Raw genomic sequence first — 21,107 nt, 5'->3', positions numbered from 1 at the left:
GTTTGGTGAAGTGGGGAGTTTGATGAGGGAGGGAGTTTGCTGAAGGAGGGAGTTTGCTGAAGGAGGGAGTTTGCTGAGGGAGGGAGTTTACTGAGGGAGGGAGTTTGCTGAGCGAGGGAGTTTACTGAGGGAGGGAGTTTGCTGAAGGAGGGAGTTTGCTGAGGGAGGGAGTTTGATGAGGGAGGGAGTTTGATGAGGGAGGGAGTTTAATGAGGGAGAGAGTTTGATGAGAGAGCGAGTTTGATGAGGGAGGGAGTTTGATGAATGAGGGAGTTTGATGAGAGAGGGAGTTTGGTGAAGTGGGGAGTTTGGTGAGGGAGGGAGTTTGATGAGGGAGGGAGTTTGATGAGGGAGAGAGTTTGATGAGGGAGAGAGTTTGCTGAGGGAGGGAGTTTGCTGAGGGAGGGAGTTTGCTGAGGGAGGGAGTTTGATGAGGGAGGGAGTTTGCTGAGGGAGGGAGTTTGATGAGGGAGGGAGTTTGGTGAAGTGGGGAGTTTGATGAGGGAGGGAGTTTGGTGAAGTGGGGAGTTTGCTGAGGGAGGGGGTTTGCTGAGGGAGGGAGTTTGCTGAGGGAGGGAGTTTGCTGAGGGAGGGAGTTTGCTGAGGGAGGGGGTTTGCTGAGGGAGGGAGTTTGCTGAGGGAGGGAGTTTGCTGAGGGAGGGAGTTTGCTGAGGGAGGGAGTTTGCTGAGGGAGGGAGTTTGATGAGGGTGAGAGTTTGCTGAGGGAGGGAGTTTGGTGAGGGAGGGAGTTTGATGAGGGAGGGAGTTTGATGAGGGAGAGAGTTTGATGAGGGAGGGAGTTTGATGAAGGAGGGAGTTTGATGAGGGAGGGATTTTGCTGAGGGAGGGGGTTTGCTGAGGGAGGGAGTTTGCTGAGAGAGGGAGCTTGGTGAAGGGGGGAGTTTGGTGAAGTGGGGAGTTTGCTGAGGGAGGGAGTTTGATGAGGGAGGGAGTTTGCTGAGCGAGGGAGTTTGGTGAAGTGGGGAGTTTGATGAGGGAGGAAGTTTGATGAGGGAGGGAGTTTGATGAGGGAGGGGATTTGCTGAGGGAGGGAGTTTGATGAGGGAGGGAGTTTGGTGAGGGAGGGAGTTTGATGAGGGAGGGAGTTTGGTGAAGTGGGGAGTTTGGTGAGGGAGGGAGTTTGCTGAGTGAGGGAGTTTGATGAGGGAGGGAGTTTGCTGAGGGAGGGGGTTTGCTGAGGGAGGGAGTTTGATGAGGGAGGGAGTTTGATGAGGGAGGGAGTTTGCTGAGGGAGGGAGTTTGCTGAGGGAGAGAGTTTGCTGAGGGAGAGAGTTTGCTGAGGGAGAGAGTTTGCTGAGGGAGGGAGTTTGCTGAGTGAGAGAGTTTGCTGAGGGAGAGAGTTTGCTGAGGGAGGGAGTTTTCTGAGGGAGGGGGTTTGCTGAGGGAGGGAGTTTGCTGAGGGAGGGAGTTTGCTGAGGGAGGGAGTTTGCTGAAGGAGGGATTTTGCTGAGGGAGGGAGTTTGGTGAGGGAGGGAGTTTGGTGAGGGAGGGAGTTTGCTGAGGGAGAGAGTTTGCTGAGGGAGGGAGTTTGGTGAAGTGGGGAGTTTGCTGAGGGAGGGAGTTTGGTGAGAGAGGGAGTTTGGTGAAGGGGGAGTTTGATGAGGGAGGGAGTTTGGTGAAGTGGGGAGTTTGCTGAGGGAGGGAGTTTGATGAGGGAGGGAGTTTGCTGAGGGAGGGGGTTTGCTGAGAGAGGGAGTTTGATGAGGGAGGGATTTTGGTGAGGGAGGGAGTTTGGTGAAGTCGGGAGTTTGCTGAGGGAGGGAGTTTGATGAGGGAGGGAGTTTGATGAGGGAGGGAGTTTGCTGAGGGAGAGAGTTTGGTGAAGTGGGGAGTTTGCTGAGGGAGGGAGTTTGGTGAGAGAGGGAGTTTGGTGAAGGGGGGAGTTTGGTGAGGGAGGGAGTTTGATGAGGGAGGGAGTTTGGTGAGGGAGGGAGTTTGGTGAAGTGGGGAGTTTGCTGAGGGAGGGAGTTTGATGAGTGAGGGAGTTTGATGAGGGAGGGAGTTTGGTGAGGGAGGGAGTTTGCTGAGGGAGGGAGTTTGCTGAGGGAGGGGGTTTGATGAGGGAGGGGGTTTGATGAAGGTGGGAGTTTGCTGAGGGAGGGAGTTTGCTGAGGGAGGGAGTTTGATGAGGGAGGTTGTTTGGTGAAGTGGGGAGTTTGATGAGGGAGGGAGTTTGGTGAGGGAGGGAGTTTGCTGAGGGAGGGAGTTTGCTGAGGGAGAGAGTTTGGTGAGTGAGGGAGTTTGCTGAGGGAGGGAGTTTGCTGAGGGAGGGAGTTTGCTAAGGGAGGGAGTTTGCTGAGGGAGGGAGTTTGCTGAGGGAGGGAGTTTGCTGAGGGAGGGAGTTTGATGAGGGAGGGAGTTTGATGAGGGAGAGAGTTTGATGAGGGAGAGAGTTTGATGAGGGAGAGAGTTTGATGAGAGATTGAGTTCGATGAGGGAGGGAGTTTGATGAGAGAGGGAGTTTGGTGAAGTGAGGAGTTTGGTGAGGGAGGGAGTTTGCTGAGGGAGGGAGTTTGCTGAGGGAGGGAGTTTTATGAGGGAGAGAGTTTGATGAGGGAGAGAGTTTGCTGAGGGAGGGAGTTTGCTGAGGGAGGGAGTTTGATGAGGGAGAGAGTTTGATGAGGGAGAGAGTTTGATGAGGGAGAGAGTTTGCTGAGGGAGGGAGTTTGGTGAAGTGGGGAGTTTGATGAGGGAGGGAGTTTGGTGAAGTGGGGAGTTTGCTGAGGGAGGGGGTTTGCTGAGGGAGGGAGTTTGCTGAGGGAGGGAGTTTGATGAGGGAGGGAGTTTGGTGAAGTGGGGAGTTTGATGAGGGAGGGAGTTTGGTGAAGTGGGGAGTTTGCTGAGGGAGCGGGTTTGCTGAGGGAGGGAGTTTGATGAGGGAGAGAGTTTGATGAGGGAGGGAGTTTGGTGAGGGAGGGAGTTTGGTGAGGGAGGGAGTTTGGTGAGGGAGGGGCTTTGGTGAGGGAGGGAGTTTGGTGAGGGAGGGAGTTTGGTGAGGGAGGGAGTTTGCTGAGGGAGGGAGTTTGGTGAAGTGGGGAGTTTGATGAGGGAGGGAGTTTGGTGAGGGAGGGAGTTTGCTGAGGGAGAGAGTTTGGTGAGTGAGGGAGTTTGATGAGGGAGGGAGTTTGCTGAGGGAGGGAGTTTGCTGAGGGAGGGAGTTTGCTGAGGGAGGGAGTTTGCTGAGGGAGGGAGTTTGCTGAGGGAGGGAGTTTGATGAGGGAGAGAGTTTGATGAGGGAGAGAGTTTGATGAGGGAGGGCGTTTGATGAGGGAGAGAGTTTGATGAGGGAGAGAGTTTGATGAGGGAGAGAGTTTGATGAGGGAGAGAGTTAGATGAGGGAGGGAGGTTTTGTTGAAGGAGGCAGTTTGGTGAAGTGGGGAGTTTGATGAGGGAGGGAGTTTGCTGAAGGAGGGAGTTTGCTGAAGGAGGGAGTTTGCTGAGGGAGGGAGTTTACTGAGGGAGGGAGTTTGCTGAGCGAGGGAGTTTACTGAGGGAGGGAGTTTGCTGAAGGAGGGAGTTTGCTGAGGGAGGGAGTTTGATGAGGGAGGGAGTTTGATGAGGGAGGGAGTTTAATGAGGGAGAGAGTTTGATGAGAGAGCGAGTTTGATGAGGGAGGGAGTTTGATGAAAGAGGGAGTTTGATGAGAGAGGGAGTTTGGTGAAGTGGGGAGTTTGGTGAGGGAGGGAGTTTGATGAGGGAGGGAGTTTGATGAGGGAGAGAGTTTGATGAGGGAGAGAGTTTGCCGAGGGAGGGAGTTTGCTGAGGGAGGGAGTTTGCTGAGGGAGGGAGTTTGATGAGGGAGGGAGTTTGCTGAGGGAGGGAGTTTGATGAGGGAGGGAGTTTGGTGAAGTGGGGAGTTTGATGAGGGAGGGAGTTTGGTGAAGTGGGGAGTTTACTGAGGGAGGGGGTTTGCTGAGGGAGGGAGTTTGCTGAGGGAGGGAGTTTGCTGAGGGAGGGAGTTTGCTGAGGGAGGGAGTTTGCTGAGGGAGGGGGTTTGCTGAGGGAGGGAGTTTGCTGAGGGAGGGAGTTTGCTGAGGGAGGGAGTTTGCTGAGGGAGGGAGTTTGCTGAGGGAGGGAGTTTGATGAGGGTGAGAGTTTGCTGAGGGAGGGAGTTTGGTGAGGGAGGGAGTTTGATGAGGGAGGGAGTTTGATGAGGGAGAGAGTTTGATGAGGGAGGGAGTTTGATGAAGGAGGGAGTTTGATGGGGGAGGGATTTTGCTGAGGGAGGGGGTTTGCTGAGGGAGGGAGTTTGCTGAGGGAGGGAGCTTGGTGAAGGGGGGAGTTTGGTTAAGTGGGGAGTTTGCTGAGGGAGGGAGATGATGAGGGAGGGAGTTTGCTGAGGGAGGGAGTTTGGTGAAGTGGGGAGTTTGATGAGGGAGGAAGTTTGATGAGGGAGGGAGTTTGATGAGGGAGGGGATTTGCTGAGGGAGGGAGTTTGATGAGGGAGGGAGTTTGGTGAGGGAGGGAGTTTGATGAGGGAGGGAGTTTGGTGAAGTGGGGAGTTTGGTGAGGGAGGGAGTTTGCTGAGGGAGGGAGTTTGATGAGGGAGGGAGTTTGCTGAGGGAGGGGGTTTGCTGAGGGAGGGAGTTTGCTGAGGGAGAGAGTTTGCTGAGGGAGAGAGTTTGCTGAGGGAGAGAGTTTGCTGAGGGAGAGAGTTTGCTGAGGGAGGGAGTTTGCTGAGTGAGAGAGTTTGCTGAGGGAGAGAGTTTGCTGAGGGAGGGAGTTTTCTGAGGGAGGGAGTTTGCTGAGGGAGGGGGTTTTGCTGAGGGAGGGAGTTTGCTGAGGGAGGGAGTTTGCTGAGGGAGGGAGTTTGCTGAGGGAGAGAGTTTGCTGAAGGAGGGATTTTGCTGTGGGAGGGAGTGTGGTGAGGGAGGGAGTTTGGTGAGGGAGGGAGTTTGCTGAGGGAGAGAGTTTGCTGAGGGAGGGAGTTTGGTGAAGTGGGGAGTTTGCTGAGGGAGGGAGTTTGGTGAGAGAGGGAGTTTGGTGAAGGGGGAGTTTGATGTGGGAGGGAGTTTGGTGAAGTGGGGAGTTTGCTGAGGGAGGGAGTTTGATGAGGGAGGGAGTTTGCTGAGGGAGGGGGTTTGCTGAGAGAGGGAGTTTGATGAGGGAGGGATTTTGGTGAGGGAGGGAGTTTGGTGAAGTGGGGAGTTTGCTGAGCGAGGGAGTTTGATGAGGGAGGGAGTTTGATGAGGGAGGGAGTTTGCTGAGGGAGAGAGTTTGGTGAAGTGGGGAGTTTGCTGAGGGAGGGAGTTTGGTGAGAGAGGGAGTTTGGTGAAGGGGGGAGTTTGGTGAGGGAGGGAGTTTGATGAGGGAGGGAGTTTGATGAGGGAGGGAGTTTGGTGAGGGAGGGAGTTTGGTGAAGTGGGGAGTTTGCTGAGGGAGGGAGTTTGATGAGTGAGGGAGTTTGATGAGGGAGGGAGTTTGGTGAGGGAGGGAGTTTGCTGAGGGAGGGAGTTTGCTGAGGGAGGGGGTTTGATGAGGGAGGGGGTTTGATGAAGGTGGGAGTTTGCTGAGGGAGGGAGTTTGATGAGGGAGGGAGTTTGCTGAGGGAGGGAGTTTGCTGAGGGAGGGAGTTTGATGAGGGAGGGAGTTTGCTGAGGGAGGGAGTTTGGTGAAGTGGGGAGTTTGATGAGGGAGGGAGTTTGGTGAGGGAGGGAGTTTGCTGAGGGAGGGAGTTTGCTGAGGGAGAGAGTTTGGTGAGTGAGGGAGTTTGCTGAGGGAGGGAGTTTGCTGAGGGAGGGAGTTTGCTAAGGGAGGGATTTTGCTGAGGGAGGGAGTTTGCTGAGGGAGGGAGTTTGCTGAGGGAGGGAGTTTGCTGAGGGAGGGAGTTTGCTGAGGGAGGGAGTTTGATGAGGGAGAGAGTTTGATGAGGGAGAGAGTTTGATGAGGGAGATAGTTTGATGAGAGATTGAGTTCGATGAGGGAGGGAGTTTGATGAGAGAGGGAGTTTGGTGAAGTGAGGAGTTTGGTGAGGGAGGGAGTTTGCTGAGGGAGGGAGTTTGCTGAGGGAGGGAGTTCGATGAGGGAGAGAGCTTGAGGAGGGAGAGAGTTTGCTGAGGGAGGGAGTTTGCTGAGGGAGGGAGTTTGATGAGGGAGAGAGTTTGATGAGGGAGAGAGTTTGCTGAGGGAGGGAGTTTGGTGAAGTGGGGAGTTTGATGAGGGAGGGAGTTTGGTGAAGTGGGGAGTTTGCTGAGGGAGGGGGTTTGCTGAGGGAGGGAGTTTGCTGAGGGAGGGAGTTTGATGAGGGAGGGAGTTTGGTGAAGTGGGGAGTTTGATGAGGGAGGGAGTTTGGTGAAGTGGGGAGTTTGCTGAGGGAGCGGGTTTGCTGAGGGAGGGAGTTTGCTGAGGGAGGGAGTTTGCTGAGGGAGGGAGTTTGCTGAGGGAGGGAGTTTGCTGAGGGAGGGAGTTTGCTGAGGGAGGGGGTTTGCTGAGGGAGGGAGTTTGCTGAGGGAGGGAGTTTGCTGAGGGAGGGAGTTTGCTGAGGGAGGGAGTTTGATGAGGGAGAGAGTTTGGTGAGGGAGGGAGTTTGATGAGGGAGGGAGTTTGATGAGGGAGAGAGTTTGTTGAGGGAGGGAGTTTGATGAAGGAGGGAGTTTGACGAGGGAGCGGGTTTGCTGAGGGAGGGAGTTTGCTGAGGGAGGGAGTTTGGTGAGGGAGGGAGTTTGCTGAGGGAGGGAGTTTGCTCAGGGAGGGAGTTTGATGAGGGAGGGAGTTTGCTGAGGGAGGGAGTTTGGTGAAGTGGGGAGTTTGATGACGGAGGGAGTTTGATGAGGGAGGGAGTTTGCTGAGGGAGGGAGTTTGCTGAGGGAGAGAGTTTGCTGAAGGAGGGAGTTTGGTGAGGGAGGGAGTTTGGTGAGGGAGGGAGTTTGGTGAGGGAGGGAGTTTGGTGAGGGAGGGAGTTTGGTGAGGGAGGGAGTTTGCTGAGGGAGGGAGTTCGCTCAGGGAGGGAGTTTGATGAGAGAGGGAGTTTGCTGAGGGAGGGAGTTTGCTGAAGGAGAGAGTTTGGTGAGGGAGGGAATTTGGTGAAGTGGGGAGTTTGCTGAGGGAGGGAGTTTGGTGAGAGAGGGAGTTTGGTGAAGGGGGGAGTTTGATGAGGGAGGGAGTTTGGTGAAGTGGGGAGTTTGCGGAGGGAGGGGGTTTGCTGAGAGAGGGAGTTTGATGAGGGAGGGAGTTTGGTGAGGGAGGGAGTTTGGTGAAGTGGGGAGTTTGCTGAGGGAGGGAGTTTGATGAGGGAGGGAGTTTGATGAGGGAGGGAGTTTGCTGAGGGAGAGAGTTTGGTGAAGTGGGGAGTTTGCTGAGGGAGGGAGATTGGTGAGAGAGGGAGTTTGGTGAAGGGGGGAGTTTGGTGAGGGAGGGAGTTTGATAAGGGAGGGAGTTTGATGCGGGAGGGAGTTTGGTGAGGGAGGGAGTTTGGTGAGGGAGGGAGTATGCTGAGGGAGGGAGTTTGCTGAGGGAGGGGGTTTGATGAGGGAGGGAGTTTGCTGAGGGAGGGAGTTTGCTGAGGGAGGGAGTTTGATGAGGGAGGGAGTTTGCTGAGGGAGTGAGTTTGCTGAGGGAGAGAGTTTGATGAGGGAGGGAGTTTGATGAGGGAGGGAGTTTGATGAGGGAGGGAGTTTGCTGAGGGAGGGAGTTTGCTGAGGGAGGGAGTTTGATGAAGGAGGGAGTTTGATGAGGGAGGGAGTTTGCTGAGCGAGGGAGTTTGGTGAAGTGGGGAGTTTGATGAGGGAGGGAGTTTGGTGAGGGAGGGAGTTTGCTGAGGGAGGGAGTTTGCTGAGGGACGGAGTTTGATGAGGGAGGGAGTTTGCTGAGGGAGGGCGTTTGATGAGGGAGGGAGTTTGCTGAGGGAGGGAGTTTGCTGAGGGAGGGGGTTTGGTGAGGGAGGGAGTTTGGTGAAGTGGGGAGTTTGATGAGGGAGGGAGTTTGAGGGAGGGAGTTTGCTGAGGGAGGGAGTTTGCTGAGGGAGGGAGTTTGCTGAGGGAGGGAGTTTGATGAGGGAGGGAGTTTGCTGAGGGAGGGAGTTTGCTGAGGGAGGGAGTTTGATGTGGGAGGGAGTTTGCTGAGGGAGGGAGTTTGCTGAGGGAGGGAGTTTGATGAGGGAGGGGGTTTGATGAGGGAGGGAGTTTGCTGAGGGAGGGAGTTTGCTGAGGGAGGGAGTTTGATGAGGGAGGGAGTTTGCTGAGGGAGGGAGTTTGCTGAGAGAGGGAGTTTGCTGAGGGAGGGAGTTTGATGAGGTAGGGAGTTTGCTGAGGGAGGGAGTTTGCTGAGGGAGGGAGTTTGCTGAGGGAGGGAGTTTGCTGAGGGAGGGAGTTTGCTGAGGGAGGGAGTTTGTTGAGGGAAGGAGTTTGCTGAGGGAGGGAGTTTGCTGAGGGAGGGAGTTTGCTGAGGGAGGGAGTTCGCTGAGGGAGGGAGTTTGATGAGGGAGGGAGTTTGATGAGGGAGGGAGTTTGCTGAGGGAGGGAGTTTGGTGAGGGAGGGAGTTTGCTGAGGGAGGGAGTTTGCTGAGGGAAGGAGTTTGCTGAGGGAGGGAGTTTGCTGAGGGAGGGAGTTTGCTGAGGGAGGGAGTTTGCTGAGGGAGGGAGTTTGATGAGGGAGGGAGTTTGCTGAGGGAGGGAGATTGCTGAGGGAGGGAGTTTGATGAGGGAGAGAGTTTGATGAGGGAGGGGGTTTGCTGAGGGAGGGGCTTTGCTGAGGGAGGGAGTTTGATGAGGGAGGGAGTTTGCTGAGGGAGAGAGTTTGCTGAGGGAGGGAGTTTGCTGAGGGAGGGAGTTTGCTGAGGGAGGGAATTTGATGAGGGAGAGAGTTTGCTGAGGGAGGGGCTTTGCTGAGGGAGGGAGTTTGATGAGGGAGGGAGTTTGATGAGGGAGGGAGTTTGCTGAGGGAGGGAGTTTGCTGAGGGAGAGAGTTTGATGAGGGAGGGAGTTTGCTGAGGGAGGGAGTTTGGTGAGGGAGGTATTCCTTGCCAGTAGGTGGGTCTTACTGCGGTGGAGGGGAAGAAGCTAATTGATTGAAAAGTTATTCGAATTGAATCGGCGCCATTTGCGCCGGCGGGGTTGGCGTGACCCCGGCCGCTGGAATCGGTGGGGTGGGGGGGCTCCTTCACCGCGGGGGGGCCTCCGATGGGATCTGGCCTGCGATCGGGGCCCACCGATCGGCGGGCCGGCCTCTCCCCCTCCCCGGGCCTACTTCCTGGTGCGGACGGCCCCTGAACACAGTCCCCGCGCATGCGCTGGTTGGCGCGGCGTCCATTTGGCGCCACATAAGGAGGCTGGAGCGTCGTGAAGAGCTCCAGCGCCGTGCAGGTCCCCTGTAAAAATAGGTCGTGACCGGGCCCTGTTCGCGGCCTTGTGAAACGCGACGACGGCGCGAACACTTGGCCTCAATATCGGAGAATCGCACCCGTCATCTCTGGATTCCTCCCAGTGCCCCAGGCTGGTGAGCAGAGGAATAGGAGGATTGAGTCATTGAATATGTGGCTGGGGAGTTAGTGATGGAGGGGAGGGCATCAGATGTTTGAGGCATGGGACCGGTTCTGGGACAAGTGTGACCACAGTGCAGATGTTTAGCACAGGGCTAAATCGCTGGCTTTGAAAGCAGACCAAGGCAGGCCAGCAGCACGGTTCAATTCCCGTACCGGCCTCCCCGAACAGGCGCCGGAATGTGGCGACTAGGGGCTTTGCACAGTAACTTCATTTGAAGCCTACTTGTGACAATAAGCAATTTTCATTTCATTTCAAGAGGGATGGGTTGCACCATAACAGGACCAGGACTAATTCCCTTGCCGGGAGCTTTGCGAGTGGTGTTTGGGAGCGTTTCAGCTAGCTTGTCAGGGGGATGGGAACCTAGAGGGTAGCTCAAATCGGAAGGAAGTAAATCTGGTAAAAACAGCAAATGAAATTAGATGAAACAAAGACGGGCTTCAGTTAGGCCGAGAATGTGGACTAATGAGAGCACACTACCTGAATGCAATCAGTATTTGCGGTATGGTAGATGATTTGAAGGGACAGATGGAGTTAAATGATCTAATTGCCATTACGGAATCCTGGGGCGGAATTCTCCGTAATCGGCGCGATGTCCGCCGACCGGCGCCAAAAACGGCACAAATCAGTCCGGCATCGCGTCGCCCCAAAGGTGCGGAATCCTCCACATCTTGAGCGGCCGAGCCCTAACTTTGAGGGGCTAGGCCCGCGCCGGACTGATTTCCGCTCCGCCAGTTGGCGGGAAAGGCCTTTGGTGCCCCGCCAGCTGGCGCGGAAATGACATTGCCGGGCGGCGCATGCGCGGGAGCGTCAGCGGCCGCTCACGGCATCCCTGCGCATGCGCAGTGCAGGGGGTCTCTTCCGCCTCCGCCATGGTGGAGACATTGGCGAAGGCGGAAGGAAAAGAGTGTCCCCACGGCACAGGCCCGCCCGCGGATCGGTGGGCCCCGATCACGGGCTAGGCCACCGTGGGGGCACCACCCGGGGCCAGATCGGCCCGCGCCCCCCCAGGACCCCGCAGCCCGCCCGCGCCGCCTTGTCCCGCCGGTAAGAGAGGTGGTTTAATCCACGCCGGCGGAACAGGCATTCCAGCAGCGGGACTTCGGCCCATCCGGGCCGGAGAATCGCCCGGGGGGGGTGGGCCCCGCCAACCGGCGCAGCGCGATTCCCGCCCCCGCCGAATATCCGGTGCCGGAGAATTCGGCAACCGGCGGGGGCGGGATTCACGCCAGCCCCCGGCGATTCTCCGACCCGGTGGGGGGTCGGAGAATCCCGCCCCATGTTTATTATTTTAACCAGGAAGATTGCGAGCTTGCAGCGTGCTGTCTCTTTTAGAATCTGTAACTGCACGGCAAAGTCATTTCTGCGCCAACCGGCGGGGCGGAAATCAGTCCGGCGCGGGCCTAGCCCCTCAAGGTGAGGGCTCGACCCCTCAAGATGCGGAGAATTCCGCACCCTTGGGGTGGCGCGATGCCGGACTGATTCACGCCGTTTTTGGCGTCGGTCGGCGGACATCGCGCCGATTGCGGAGAATCCCGCCAGGATCCTCCATTCTCCTTCATCCGAAGCTTCACTTATTTATTTGATTCATTTATTTGTTTTGGTCCATTTAAGCCAATTTCCAACAACTGGTTTCATCGGCACCACCTGTTTTCTGTTAAATTCAAATCTCAAGAACATTCTCACCCAACACATTACCCCCTTGCGAAATCTTTGTTCTCTATCTGGGGACGATCGCAATAAAATTCTCACATTTGTTCCTAATTCCTCGAAAGCATGCTGGAGATTTTCACTTTTAACTGATGTCATTGAGTTCCCATCAATCCACAATTAAAATCATTTAGACACCGTGGGCGTCATTCTCCGACCCCCCAGCGGGTCGGAGAATGGCCGTTGGCCGCCGTGAATCCCACCTCCGCCGGTTGCCGAAGTCTCCGGCACCGGATATTCGGCGGGGGCGGGAATCGGGCCGCGCCGGTTGGCGGGCCCCTCCGCTGGATTCTCCGGCCCGGATGGGCCGAAGTCCCGCCGATAAATTGCCGGCGTAAATTAGAGTACCTATTTACTGGCGGGACAAGGCGGCGCGGGCGGGCTCCGGGGTCCGTGGGGGGGCGCGGAGCGATCTGACCCCGGGGGGGTGCCCCCACGGTGGCCTGGCCCGCGATCGGGGCCCACCGATCCGCGGGCGGGCCTGTGCCGTGGGGGCACTCTTTCCCTTCCGCCTCCGCAACGGTCTCCACCATAGCGGAGGCGGAAGAGACTCTCCCCACTGCGCATGCGCGGGAAACTGTCAGCGGCCGCTGACGCTCCCGCGCATACGCCGCCCGGAGATGTCATTTCCGCGCCAGCTGGCGGGGCAACAAAGGCCGTTTCCGCCAGCTGGCGGGGCGGAAATCCCTCCGGCACCGGCCTAGCCCCTCGATGTTGGGGCTCGGCCCCCAAAGATGCGGAGCATTCCGCACCTTTGGGGCGGCGCGATGCCCGTCTGATTTGCGCCGTTTTGGGCGCCAGTCGGCGGACATCGCGCCGTGGGGGGAGAATTTCGCCCCTCATGTTTCTGAGCAATTTACAAAATAATCAATGCCTGCTGACAGTTTCTGCTCCAATTTCTTTTCCCATGTCCCTTTATTTTCACTTAAACCAATTTCAATTTTGTTACTTAGACAAGTTTGAAGAATTTTTTTCTCAAATGTCTGAAAGGTCAAATTGGATCGCTGCCAAGCCGATGGGCTAGATCTGACTCAGAACTGAATTCAAAAATTGTATTTTTCATTTACAACTGAATTAATTTTATTTTATGAGTAATAACCTTAGTCTCCGCTGTAGTGAACGGCAGCGACCCCTGTCATAGAACATAGAACATAGAACAGTACAGCACAGTACAGGCCCTTCGGTCCACGACGTTGTGCTGACCATTTATCCTAATCTAAGATCAACCTAACCTCCACCCCTTCAATTTACTGCTGCCCATGTGCCTGTCTAAGAGTCGCTTAAATGTCCCTAATGACTCTGACTCCACCACCTCTGCTGGCCGTGCAATCCACACACCCACCACTCTCTGTGTAAAGAACCCTGACATCTCCCCTATACCTTCCTCCAATCACCTTAAAATTATGTCCCCTCGTGACAGCCATTTCCACCTGGGGAAAAGTCTCTGGCTATCCACTCTATCCATGCCTCTCATCACCTTGTCCACCTCTATCAAGTCACCTCTCTGCCTTCTTCGCTCCAGTGAGAAAATAGGGAGACCCTCCCCCCCCCCCCCCACCCCCCCCCCCCCCACCCCCCCCCCCCACCCCCCCCCCCCCCCCGCCCCCCACACACACACAGGGACCCCTGTAATAGGGAGACCCCCCCTGCCTCCTCCCCACAGGGACCCCTGGTAATAGGGGGAACCCTCACAGGGACCTGGGTTCAATTCCAGCCTTGGGGTGACTGTGCGGAGTCTGCACGTTCTCCCCGTGTCTGCGTGGGTTTCCTCCGGGTGCTCCGGTTTCCTCCCTGAGGCTGAATGGCCTCCTTCTGCACTGTGGAGGTTCTATGATTCAAAGATGTGCGTACATACAACCCCCAAGGCCTCGCTGTCCCTCCATTAATATTGTATCATTTAGTTTAAATTGCCTTCTCTCAGTTTTGGATCATTGGAACTGTGTTAAATGTCATTTGGCGGTGTGCCCGCATATAGAACATATAGAACATAGAACATAGAACAATACAGCGCAGTACAGGCCCTTCGGCCCACGATGTTGCACCGAAACAAAAGCCATCTAACCTACACTATGCCATTATCGTCCATATGCTTATCCAATAAACTTTTAAATGCCCTCAATGTAGGCAAGTTCACTACTGTTGCAGGTAGGGCATTCCACGGCTTCACTACTCTTTGCGTAAAGAACCTACCTCTGACCTCTGTCCTATATCTATTACCCCTTAGTTTAAAGCTATGTCCCCTCGTGCTAGCCATTTCCATCCGCGGGAGAAGGCTCTCACTGTCCACCCTATCCAACCCCCTGATCATTTTGTATGCCTCTATTAAGTCTCCTCTTAACCTTCTTCTCTCCAACGAAAACAACCTCAAGTCCATCAGCCTTTCCTCATAAGATTTTCCCTCCATACCAGGCAACATCCTGGTAAATCTCCTCTGCACCCGCTCCAAAGCCTCCACGTCCTTCCTATAATGCGGTGACCAGAACTGTACGCAATACTCCAAATGCAGCCGAACCAGAGTTTTGTACGGCTGCAACATGACCTCCTGACTCCGGAACTCAATCCCTCTACCAATAAAGGCCAACACTCCATAGGCCTTCTTCACAACCCTATCAACCTGGGTGGCAACTTTCAGGGATCTATGTACATGGAAACCTAGATCCCTCTGTTCATCCACACTTCCAAGAACTTTACCATTAGCCAAATATTCCGCATTCCTGTTATTCCTTCCAAAGTGAATCACCTCACACTTCTCTACATTAAACTCCATTTGCCACCTCTCAGCCCAGCTCTGCAGCTTATCTATATCCCTCTGTAACCTGCTACATCCTTCCACACTGTCGACAACACCACCGACTTTAGTGTCGTCTGCACATTTACTCACCCGCCCTTCTGCGCCTTCCTCTAGGTCATTGATAAAAATGACAAACAGTAACGGCCCCAGAACAGATCCTTGTGGTACGCCACTTGTAACTGAACTCCATTCTGAACATTTCCCATCAACCACCACCCTCTGTCTTCTTTCAGCTAGCCAATTTCTGATCCACATCTCTAAATCACCCTCAATCCCCAGCCTCCGTATTTTCTGCAATAGCCTACCGTGGGGAAACTTATCAAACGCTTTACTGAAATCCATATACACCACATCAACTGCTCTACCCTCGTCTACCTGTTCAGTCACCTTCTCGAAGAACTCGATAAGGTTTGTGAGGCATGACCTACCCTTCACAAAGCCATGCTGACTATCCCTGATCATATTATGCCTATCTAGATGGTTATAAATCTTGTCTCTTATAATCCCCTCCAAGACTTTACCCACTACAGACGTGAGGCTCACCGGTCTATAGTTGCCGGGGTTGTCTCTGCTCCCCTTTTTGAACAAAGGGACCACATTTGCTATCCTCCAGCCCTCTGGCACTATTCCTGTAGCCAATGATGACATAAAAATCAAAGCCAAAGGTCCAGCAATCTCTTCCCTGGCCTCCCAGAGAATCCTAGGATAAATCCTATCAGGCCCCGGGGACTTATCTATTTTCAGCCTGTCCAGAATTGCCAACACCTCTTCCCTACGTACCTCAATGCCATCTATTCTAATAGCCTGGGTCTCAGCATTCTCCTCCACAACATTATCTTTTTCCTGAGTATTTGGCTGCTCTGCCTCCTGGAGCCCCTCTCTCTCATTGTTGACATTTCTGAGTTTTGTGTCATCTGCAAACTTTGAAATACTTCCCTGTGTCCGCAGTTCCAAGTCACCAATATATGTCAAAGAGAGCAGTGTGGGGACCAAGACCAGGGTGTAACCCAGCTCTGCGCTGCCTGGGCAGGCTGAAGGATAACCATTCAGCAATATTCTGCTTTCTGTCCCTTCAGCCCCACACTGTCACCCGAGAACCCCCATGGGCTCGGCTGTTTTTCTCTTTCGAGCGACAGAAGTACCAATCAGCAGGGTTAGGGATATGCTCCAGGATCTCCTTGAAGGCTTTAACTTTCCTTGAGTTTTACTTCCGATGAACCTTATTGGTTTACGTTGATTGGGGTCAGCACCTTTTGAGGTGACTGGCTCCAGGTCATATTATGCTGACCTCTGCTTCTTATTTTTGATCTGCCCACCAGAATCTCAGGAACCCGGTCCAACATCTTCATGAGGTTCAAGACGACAGCTGATGACGGGTTGTTGCTATGGAGAGGAGACAGTACCATGCGGCTTAATAGTGACTTCATCGCACTCGGTCTCCAGGATGGTGCCTTGGTGTTCAGGTTAGTGCCTGGGACTCGGCGGGCTGGGGTCAGGGGTCAGGGCCTCGGTGCGGACTGGGGTCAGGGGTCAGGGCCTCGGTGCGGGGCTGGAGTCAGGGGTCAGGGGTCAGGGCCTCGGTGCAGGGATGGGGTCAAGGGTCAGGGCCTCGGTGCGGGGCTGGGGTCAGGACCTTGGTTCGGGGCTGGGGTCAGGAGCCAGGGCCTCAGTGCGGGGCTGGGGTCAGGGGTCAGAGCCTCGGTGTAGGGCTGGAGTCAGGGGTTAGGGCCTCAGTGTGGGGCTGGGGCCTGGACCTAAGTGTGGGGCTGGGGTCAGGGCCTTGGTGCGGGGCTGGGGTCAGGGGTCAGGGCGTCGGTGCGGGGCTGGAGTCAGGGGTTACGACCTAAGTGTGGGGCTGGGGTCAGGGCCTTGGTGCGGGGCTGGGGCCTGGACCTCAGTGTGGGGCTGGGGTCAGGGGTCATGGCCTCGGTGCGGGGCTGGGGTCAGGGGTCAGGGCCTCGGTGCTGGGCTGGGGTCAGGGCCTCAGTGCGGTGCTGGGGTCAGGGGTCAGGGCCTCAGTACGGGGCTGGGGTCAGGGCCTCTGTGCGGGTCTGGGGTCAGGGGTCAGGGCCTCGGTGTGGGTCAGGAGCCTGGGCCTTGGTGCGGGGCTGGGGTCAGGGGTTGGGGCCTCGGTGCGTGTCAGGGGTCGGGGCCTCAGTGCGCGGCTGGGAGTCAGGGCCTCGATGCGGAGCTGGGGCCAGGGCCAGGCACGGTTCCCATCACCTCCTCCTCCGCCCTTGGGGAGTCTGATGGCCCCCAGGCTGCTGCTTGGGACGGATGTATGGACGGAGCGAGCTCCAAGGTTCCGCTGTTATCTGACGTTGCCAGTCCTGGAGGCCCGCTCTCAGCTCAAAGTCAGAGTACAGGAGGGAGATTGAGAACCTAGTGGAGTTGTGCAGCGACAACGATCTCTCCCTCAATGTCAGCAAAACTAAAGAGCTGGTAATTGACTTCAGGAAGCAAAGTACTGTGCACACCCCTGTCAGCATCAACGGGGCCGAGGTGGAGATGATTGACTGCTTCAAATTCCTAGGGGTGCACATCACCAAAAATCTGTCCTGGTCTATCCACGTCGAAAATACCACCAAGAAAGCACAACAGAGCCTATACGTTCCCCCCTATCACAGATATCCCTCTGGGGGTCTCCCTGTCACAGGGGTTCTTATGGGGGTCCCCCTTTTACAGGGGTCCCTGTGGGGGTCCCCCTATTACAGGGGTCCTTGTGGGGTTCCCCCTATTGCAGGGGTCCCTGTGGGGGTCCCCCTATTACAGGGATCCTTAAGGGGCAACTCCCTATCACATGAGGTCCCTGTGGGGGTCCCCCTATTACAGGGGTCCCTGTGGGGAGTCTCCCTATTAAAGGGGTCCTGGGACAGGCTGGGTTGGGGCACCCCCCCCCCCATACTTGGGAGAGGGGCACGCAGGCAATCCTGGGGTGGGGGCTGTTTTCCAAAGTTGGGGGGGGGGAAGGATTCAGGGTTGATTTGCGGTGTGGGGTGGGGGGGGAGGGGGGTCAGTGGCGAGGTCATGGGACCTCGCTATCGGTCCACCAGCATCAGCTGGAGGTTCCCTGGGAATCGCCCTTATTCTAATCCATGCGTATTTTTGCATGGCAAGGAATCTGAATTTGCATCACACCTCACAGCATCAAGGAGAATGTGAAACTGGTGCAATTCAGCTAAGGCTGGGAGAACACAGTTCATCTCCCAAATAGAGATTTGTCCGTTTCTCAAAAGGAGAATCGAGCCCAAGAACTCACAGGCAAACTGTGGCCAAACGCACAACATTGCATTTTAATGGGAGATGTGACCCGGGTATTTATACAACTCTCTGTGCTGTTACTGTATTTATCTGTGTGTTTATACAACTCCCTGTGCTGTTACTGTATTTACCCCTGTGTTTATACAGCGCTCTGTGCTGTTACTGTGTTTTTATGGGTGTATATACAGTTCTCTGTGCTGCTACTGTATTTATCCCTGTGTTTATCCAGCTCTCTGTGCAGTTCCTGTATGTATCCCTGTGTTTATACAGCTCTCTGTGCTGTTACTGTATTTATCTGAGTGTTTATACAGCTCTCTGTGCGGATACTGTATGTATCCCTGTGTTTATACAGCTCTCTGTGCTGTTACTGTATCTATCAGGGTGTTTATGCAGCTCTTTGTGCTGTTACTATATTTTTCTGTGTGGTTATGCAACTCCCTGTGCTGTTACTGTATTTACCCCTGTGTTAACACAGCTCTCTGTGATGTTACTGTATTTACCTGGGTGTTTATGCAGCTCTCTGTGCTGTTACTGTATTTATCTGGGTGTTTATGCAGCTCTCTGTGCTGTTACTGTATTTACCCGGGTGTTTATACAGCTCTCTGTGCTGTTACTGTATTACCTGGGTGTTTATGCAGCTCTCTGTGCTGTTACTGTATTTTTCTGTGTGGTTATACAGCTCTCTGTGCTGTTACTGTATTTTTCTGTGTGGTTATACAGCTCTCTGTGCTGTTACTGTATTTATCTGGGTGTTTATACAGCTCTCTGTGATGTTACTGTATTTACCTGGGTGTTTATGCAGCTCTCTGTGCTGTTACTGTATTTATCTGGGTGTTTATGCAGCTCTCTGTGCTGTTACTGTATTTATCTGGGTGCTTATGCAGCTCTCTGTGCTGTTACTGTATTTATCCCAGTGTTTATACAGCTCTCTGTGCTATTACTGTCTTTATCTGTGTGTTTATACAGACTCTGTATTGTTACTGGATTTACCCCGGTGTTATACAGCTCTCTGTGCTGTCAGTGTATTTACCCGGGTGTTATGTAGCTCCCTGTGCTGTTACTGTATTTATCTGTGTGTTTATACAGCTCTCTGTACTGTTACTGCATTTATCCCTGTGTTTATACAGCTCTCTGTGCTGTTCCTGTATTTTTCTGTGTGGTTATACAGCTCTCTGTGCTGTTACTGTATTTCTCCCTGTGTTTATACAGCTCTCTGTGCTGTTACAGTATTTCTCCCTGTGTTTATACAACTCACTGTGCTGTTACTGTATTTCTCCCTGTGTTCGTACAACTCTCTGTGCTGTTACTGTATTTCTCCCTGTGTTTATACAGCTCTCTGTGCTGTTACTGTGTTTATCTGGGTGTTCAGACAGCTCTCTGTGCTGTTACTGTATTTATCCCAGTGTTTATACAGCTCTCTGTGCTGTTACAGTATTTATCCGTGTGTTTATACAACTCTCTGTGCTGTTACTGTATTTCTCCCTGTGTTTATACAGCTGTCTGTGCTGTTACTGTGTTTTATGAGTGTATATACAGCTCCCTGTGCTGTTAGTGTATTTATCTGTGTGTTTATACAGCTCTCTGTACTGTTACTGCATTCATCCCTGTGTTTATACAGCTCTCTGTGCTGTTACTGTATTTACCCGGGTGTTTATACAGCTCTCTGTGCTGTTACTGTATTAATCCCTGTGTTAATAAACTCTCTGTGCTGTTACTGTATTTTTCTGTGTGGTTATACAGCTCTCTGTGCTGTTACTGTATTAATCCCAGTGTTTATGCAGCTCCCTGGGCTGTTACTGTATTTATCAAGGTGTCTATACAGCTCCCTGTGCTGATACTGTATTTATCTGTCTGTTTATACAGCTCTCTGTGCTGTTACTGTATTTATCCCTGTGTTTATACTGCTCTCTGTGATGTTACTGTATTTACCCAGGTGTTTATACAGCTCTCTGTGCTGTTCCTCCATTTATCCCAGTGTTTATGCAGCTCTCTGTGCTGTTACTGTATTTACCCGGGTGTTTATACAGCTCTCTGTGCTGTTACTGTATTTTTCTGTGTGGTTATACAGATCTCTGTGCTGTTACTGTATTTATCTGTGTGTTTATACAGCTCTCTGTGATGTTACTGTATTTACCTGGGTGTTTGTACAGCTCTCTGTGCTGTTACTGTATTTTTCTGTGTGGTTATACAGCTCTCTGTGCTGTTACTGTATTTTTCTGTGTGGTTATATAGTTCTCTGTGCTGTTACTGTATTTATCTGGGTGTTTATACAGCTCTCTGTGATGTTACTGTATTTACCTGGGTGTTTATGCAGCTCTCTGTGCTGTTACTGTATTTATCTGGGTATTTATGCAGCTCTCTGTGCTGTTACTGTATTTTTCTGTGTGGTTATACAGCTCTCTGTGCTGTTACTGTTTGACGTGGGTGTTTATGCAGCTCTCTGTGCTGTTACTGTATTTATTTGGGTGTTAATACAGCTCTCTGTGCTGTTACTGTATTTACCCGGGTGTTTATACAGCTCTCTGTGCTGTTACTGTATTTATCTCTGTGTTTATAAACTCTCTGTGCTGTTACTGTATTTTTCTGTGTGGTTATACAGCTCTCTGTGCTGTTACTGTATTTATCTGGGTGTTTATACAGCTCTCTGTGCTGTTACTGTATTTATCCCAGTGTTTATACAGCTCTCTGTGCTGTAACTGTATTTAGCCCTGTGTTTATACAGCTCTCTGTGCTGTTACTGTATTTCTCCCTGTGTTTATTCAGCTCTCTGTGCTGTTACTGTATTTATCCCAGTGTTTATACAGCTCTCTGTGCTGTTACTGTGTTTTTATGGGTGTATATACAGCTCCCTGTGCTGTTACTGTATTTATCTGTGTGTTTATACAGCTCTCTGAACTGTTATTGCATTTATCCCTGTGTTTAGACAGCTCTCTGTACTGTTACTGTATTTACCCGGATGTTTATACAGCTCTCTGTGCTGTTACTGTATTTATCTGGGTGTTTATAAACTCTCTGTGCTGTTACTGTATTTATCTGGGTGTTTGTGCAGCTCTCTGTGCTGTTACTGTATTTATCTGGGTGTTTATAAACTCCCTGTGCTGTTACTGTATTTCTCCCTGTGTTTATACAGCTCTCTGTGCTGTTACTGTATTTCTCCCTGTGTTTATACAGCTCTCTGTGCTGTTACTGTATTTATCTGGGTGTTTATAAACTCTTTGTCTGTTACTGTATTTATCCCAGTGTTTATACAGCTCTGTGCTGTTACTGTATTTCTCCCTGTGTTTATACAGCTCTCTGTGCTGTTACTGTATTTATCTGGGTGTTTATAAACTCTTTGTCTGTTACTGTATTTATCCCAGTGTTTATACAGCTCTGTGCTGTTACTGTATTTATCCCAGTGTTTATACAGCTCTCTGTGCTGTTACTGTATGTATCCCAGTATTTATACAGCTCTCTGTGCTGCTCCTGTCTTTATCTGGGTGTTTATACAGCTCTCTGTGCTGTTACTGTGTTTTTATGGGTGTATATACAGCTCCCTGTGCTGTTACTGTATTTATCTGTGTGTTTATACAGCTCTCTGAACTGTTATTGCATTTATCCCTGTGTTTAGACAGCTCTCTGTACTGTTACTGTATTTACCCGGGTGTTTATACAGCTCTCTGTGCTGTTACTGTATTTATCTGGGTGTTTATAAACTCTCTGTTGCTGTTACTGTATTTATCTGGGTGTTTGTGCAGCTCTCTGTGCTGTTACTGTATTATCTGGGTGTTTATAAACTCCCTGTGCTGTTACTGTATTTATCCCTGTGTTTATACAGCTCTCTGTGCTGTTACTGTATTTCTCCCTGT

General features: G+C 52.8%; 1 protein-coding gene across 1 annotated transcript in view; it reads left to right on the top strand.

The window, feature by feature from the left end:
* Nucleotides 1-19,378, top strand: part of egflam (EGF-like, fibronectin type III and laminin G domains) — a 260,696-nt gene extending 241,318 nt beyond the window's left edge. The window contains exons 22-23 of the mRNA XM_072517542.1: nucleotides 15,318-15,461; nucleotides 19,369-19,378. Of these exons, the coding sequence (XP_072373643.1) occupies nucleotides 15,318-15,461; nucleotides 19,369-19,378 (154 nt within the window). The remainder of the gene's footprint in view (nucleotides 1-15,317; nucleotides 15,462-19,368) is intronic.
* Nucleotides 19,379-21,107: the final 1,729 nt, after the last annotated feature.

Source organism: Scyliorhinus torazame, chromosome 9, assembly GCF_047496885.1.
Source record: "Scyliorhinus torazame isolate Kashiwa2021f chromosome 9, sScyTor2.1, whole genome shotgun sequence".
NCBI classification, from domain to species: domain Eukaryota; kingdom Metazoa; phylum Chordata; class Chondrichthyes; order Carcharhiniformes; family Scyliorhinidae; genus Scyliorhinus; species Scyliorhinus torazame.
This window is presented reverse-complemented; position numbering and strand designations above follow the sequence as displayed.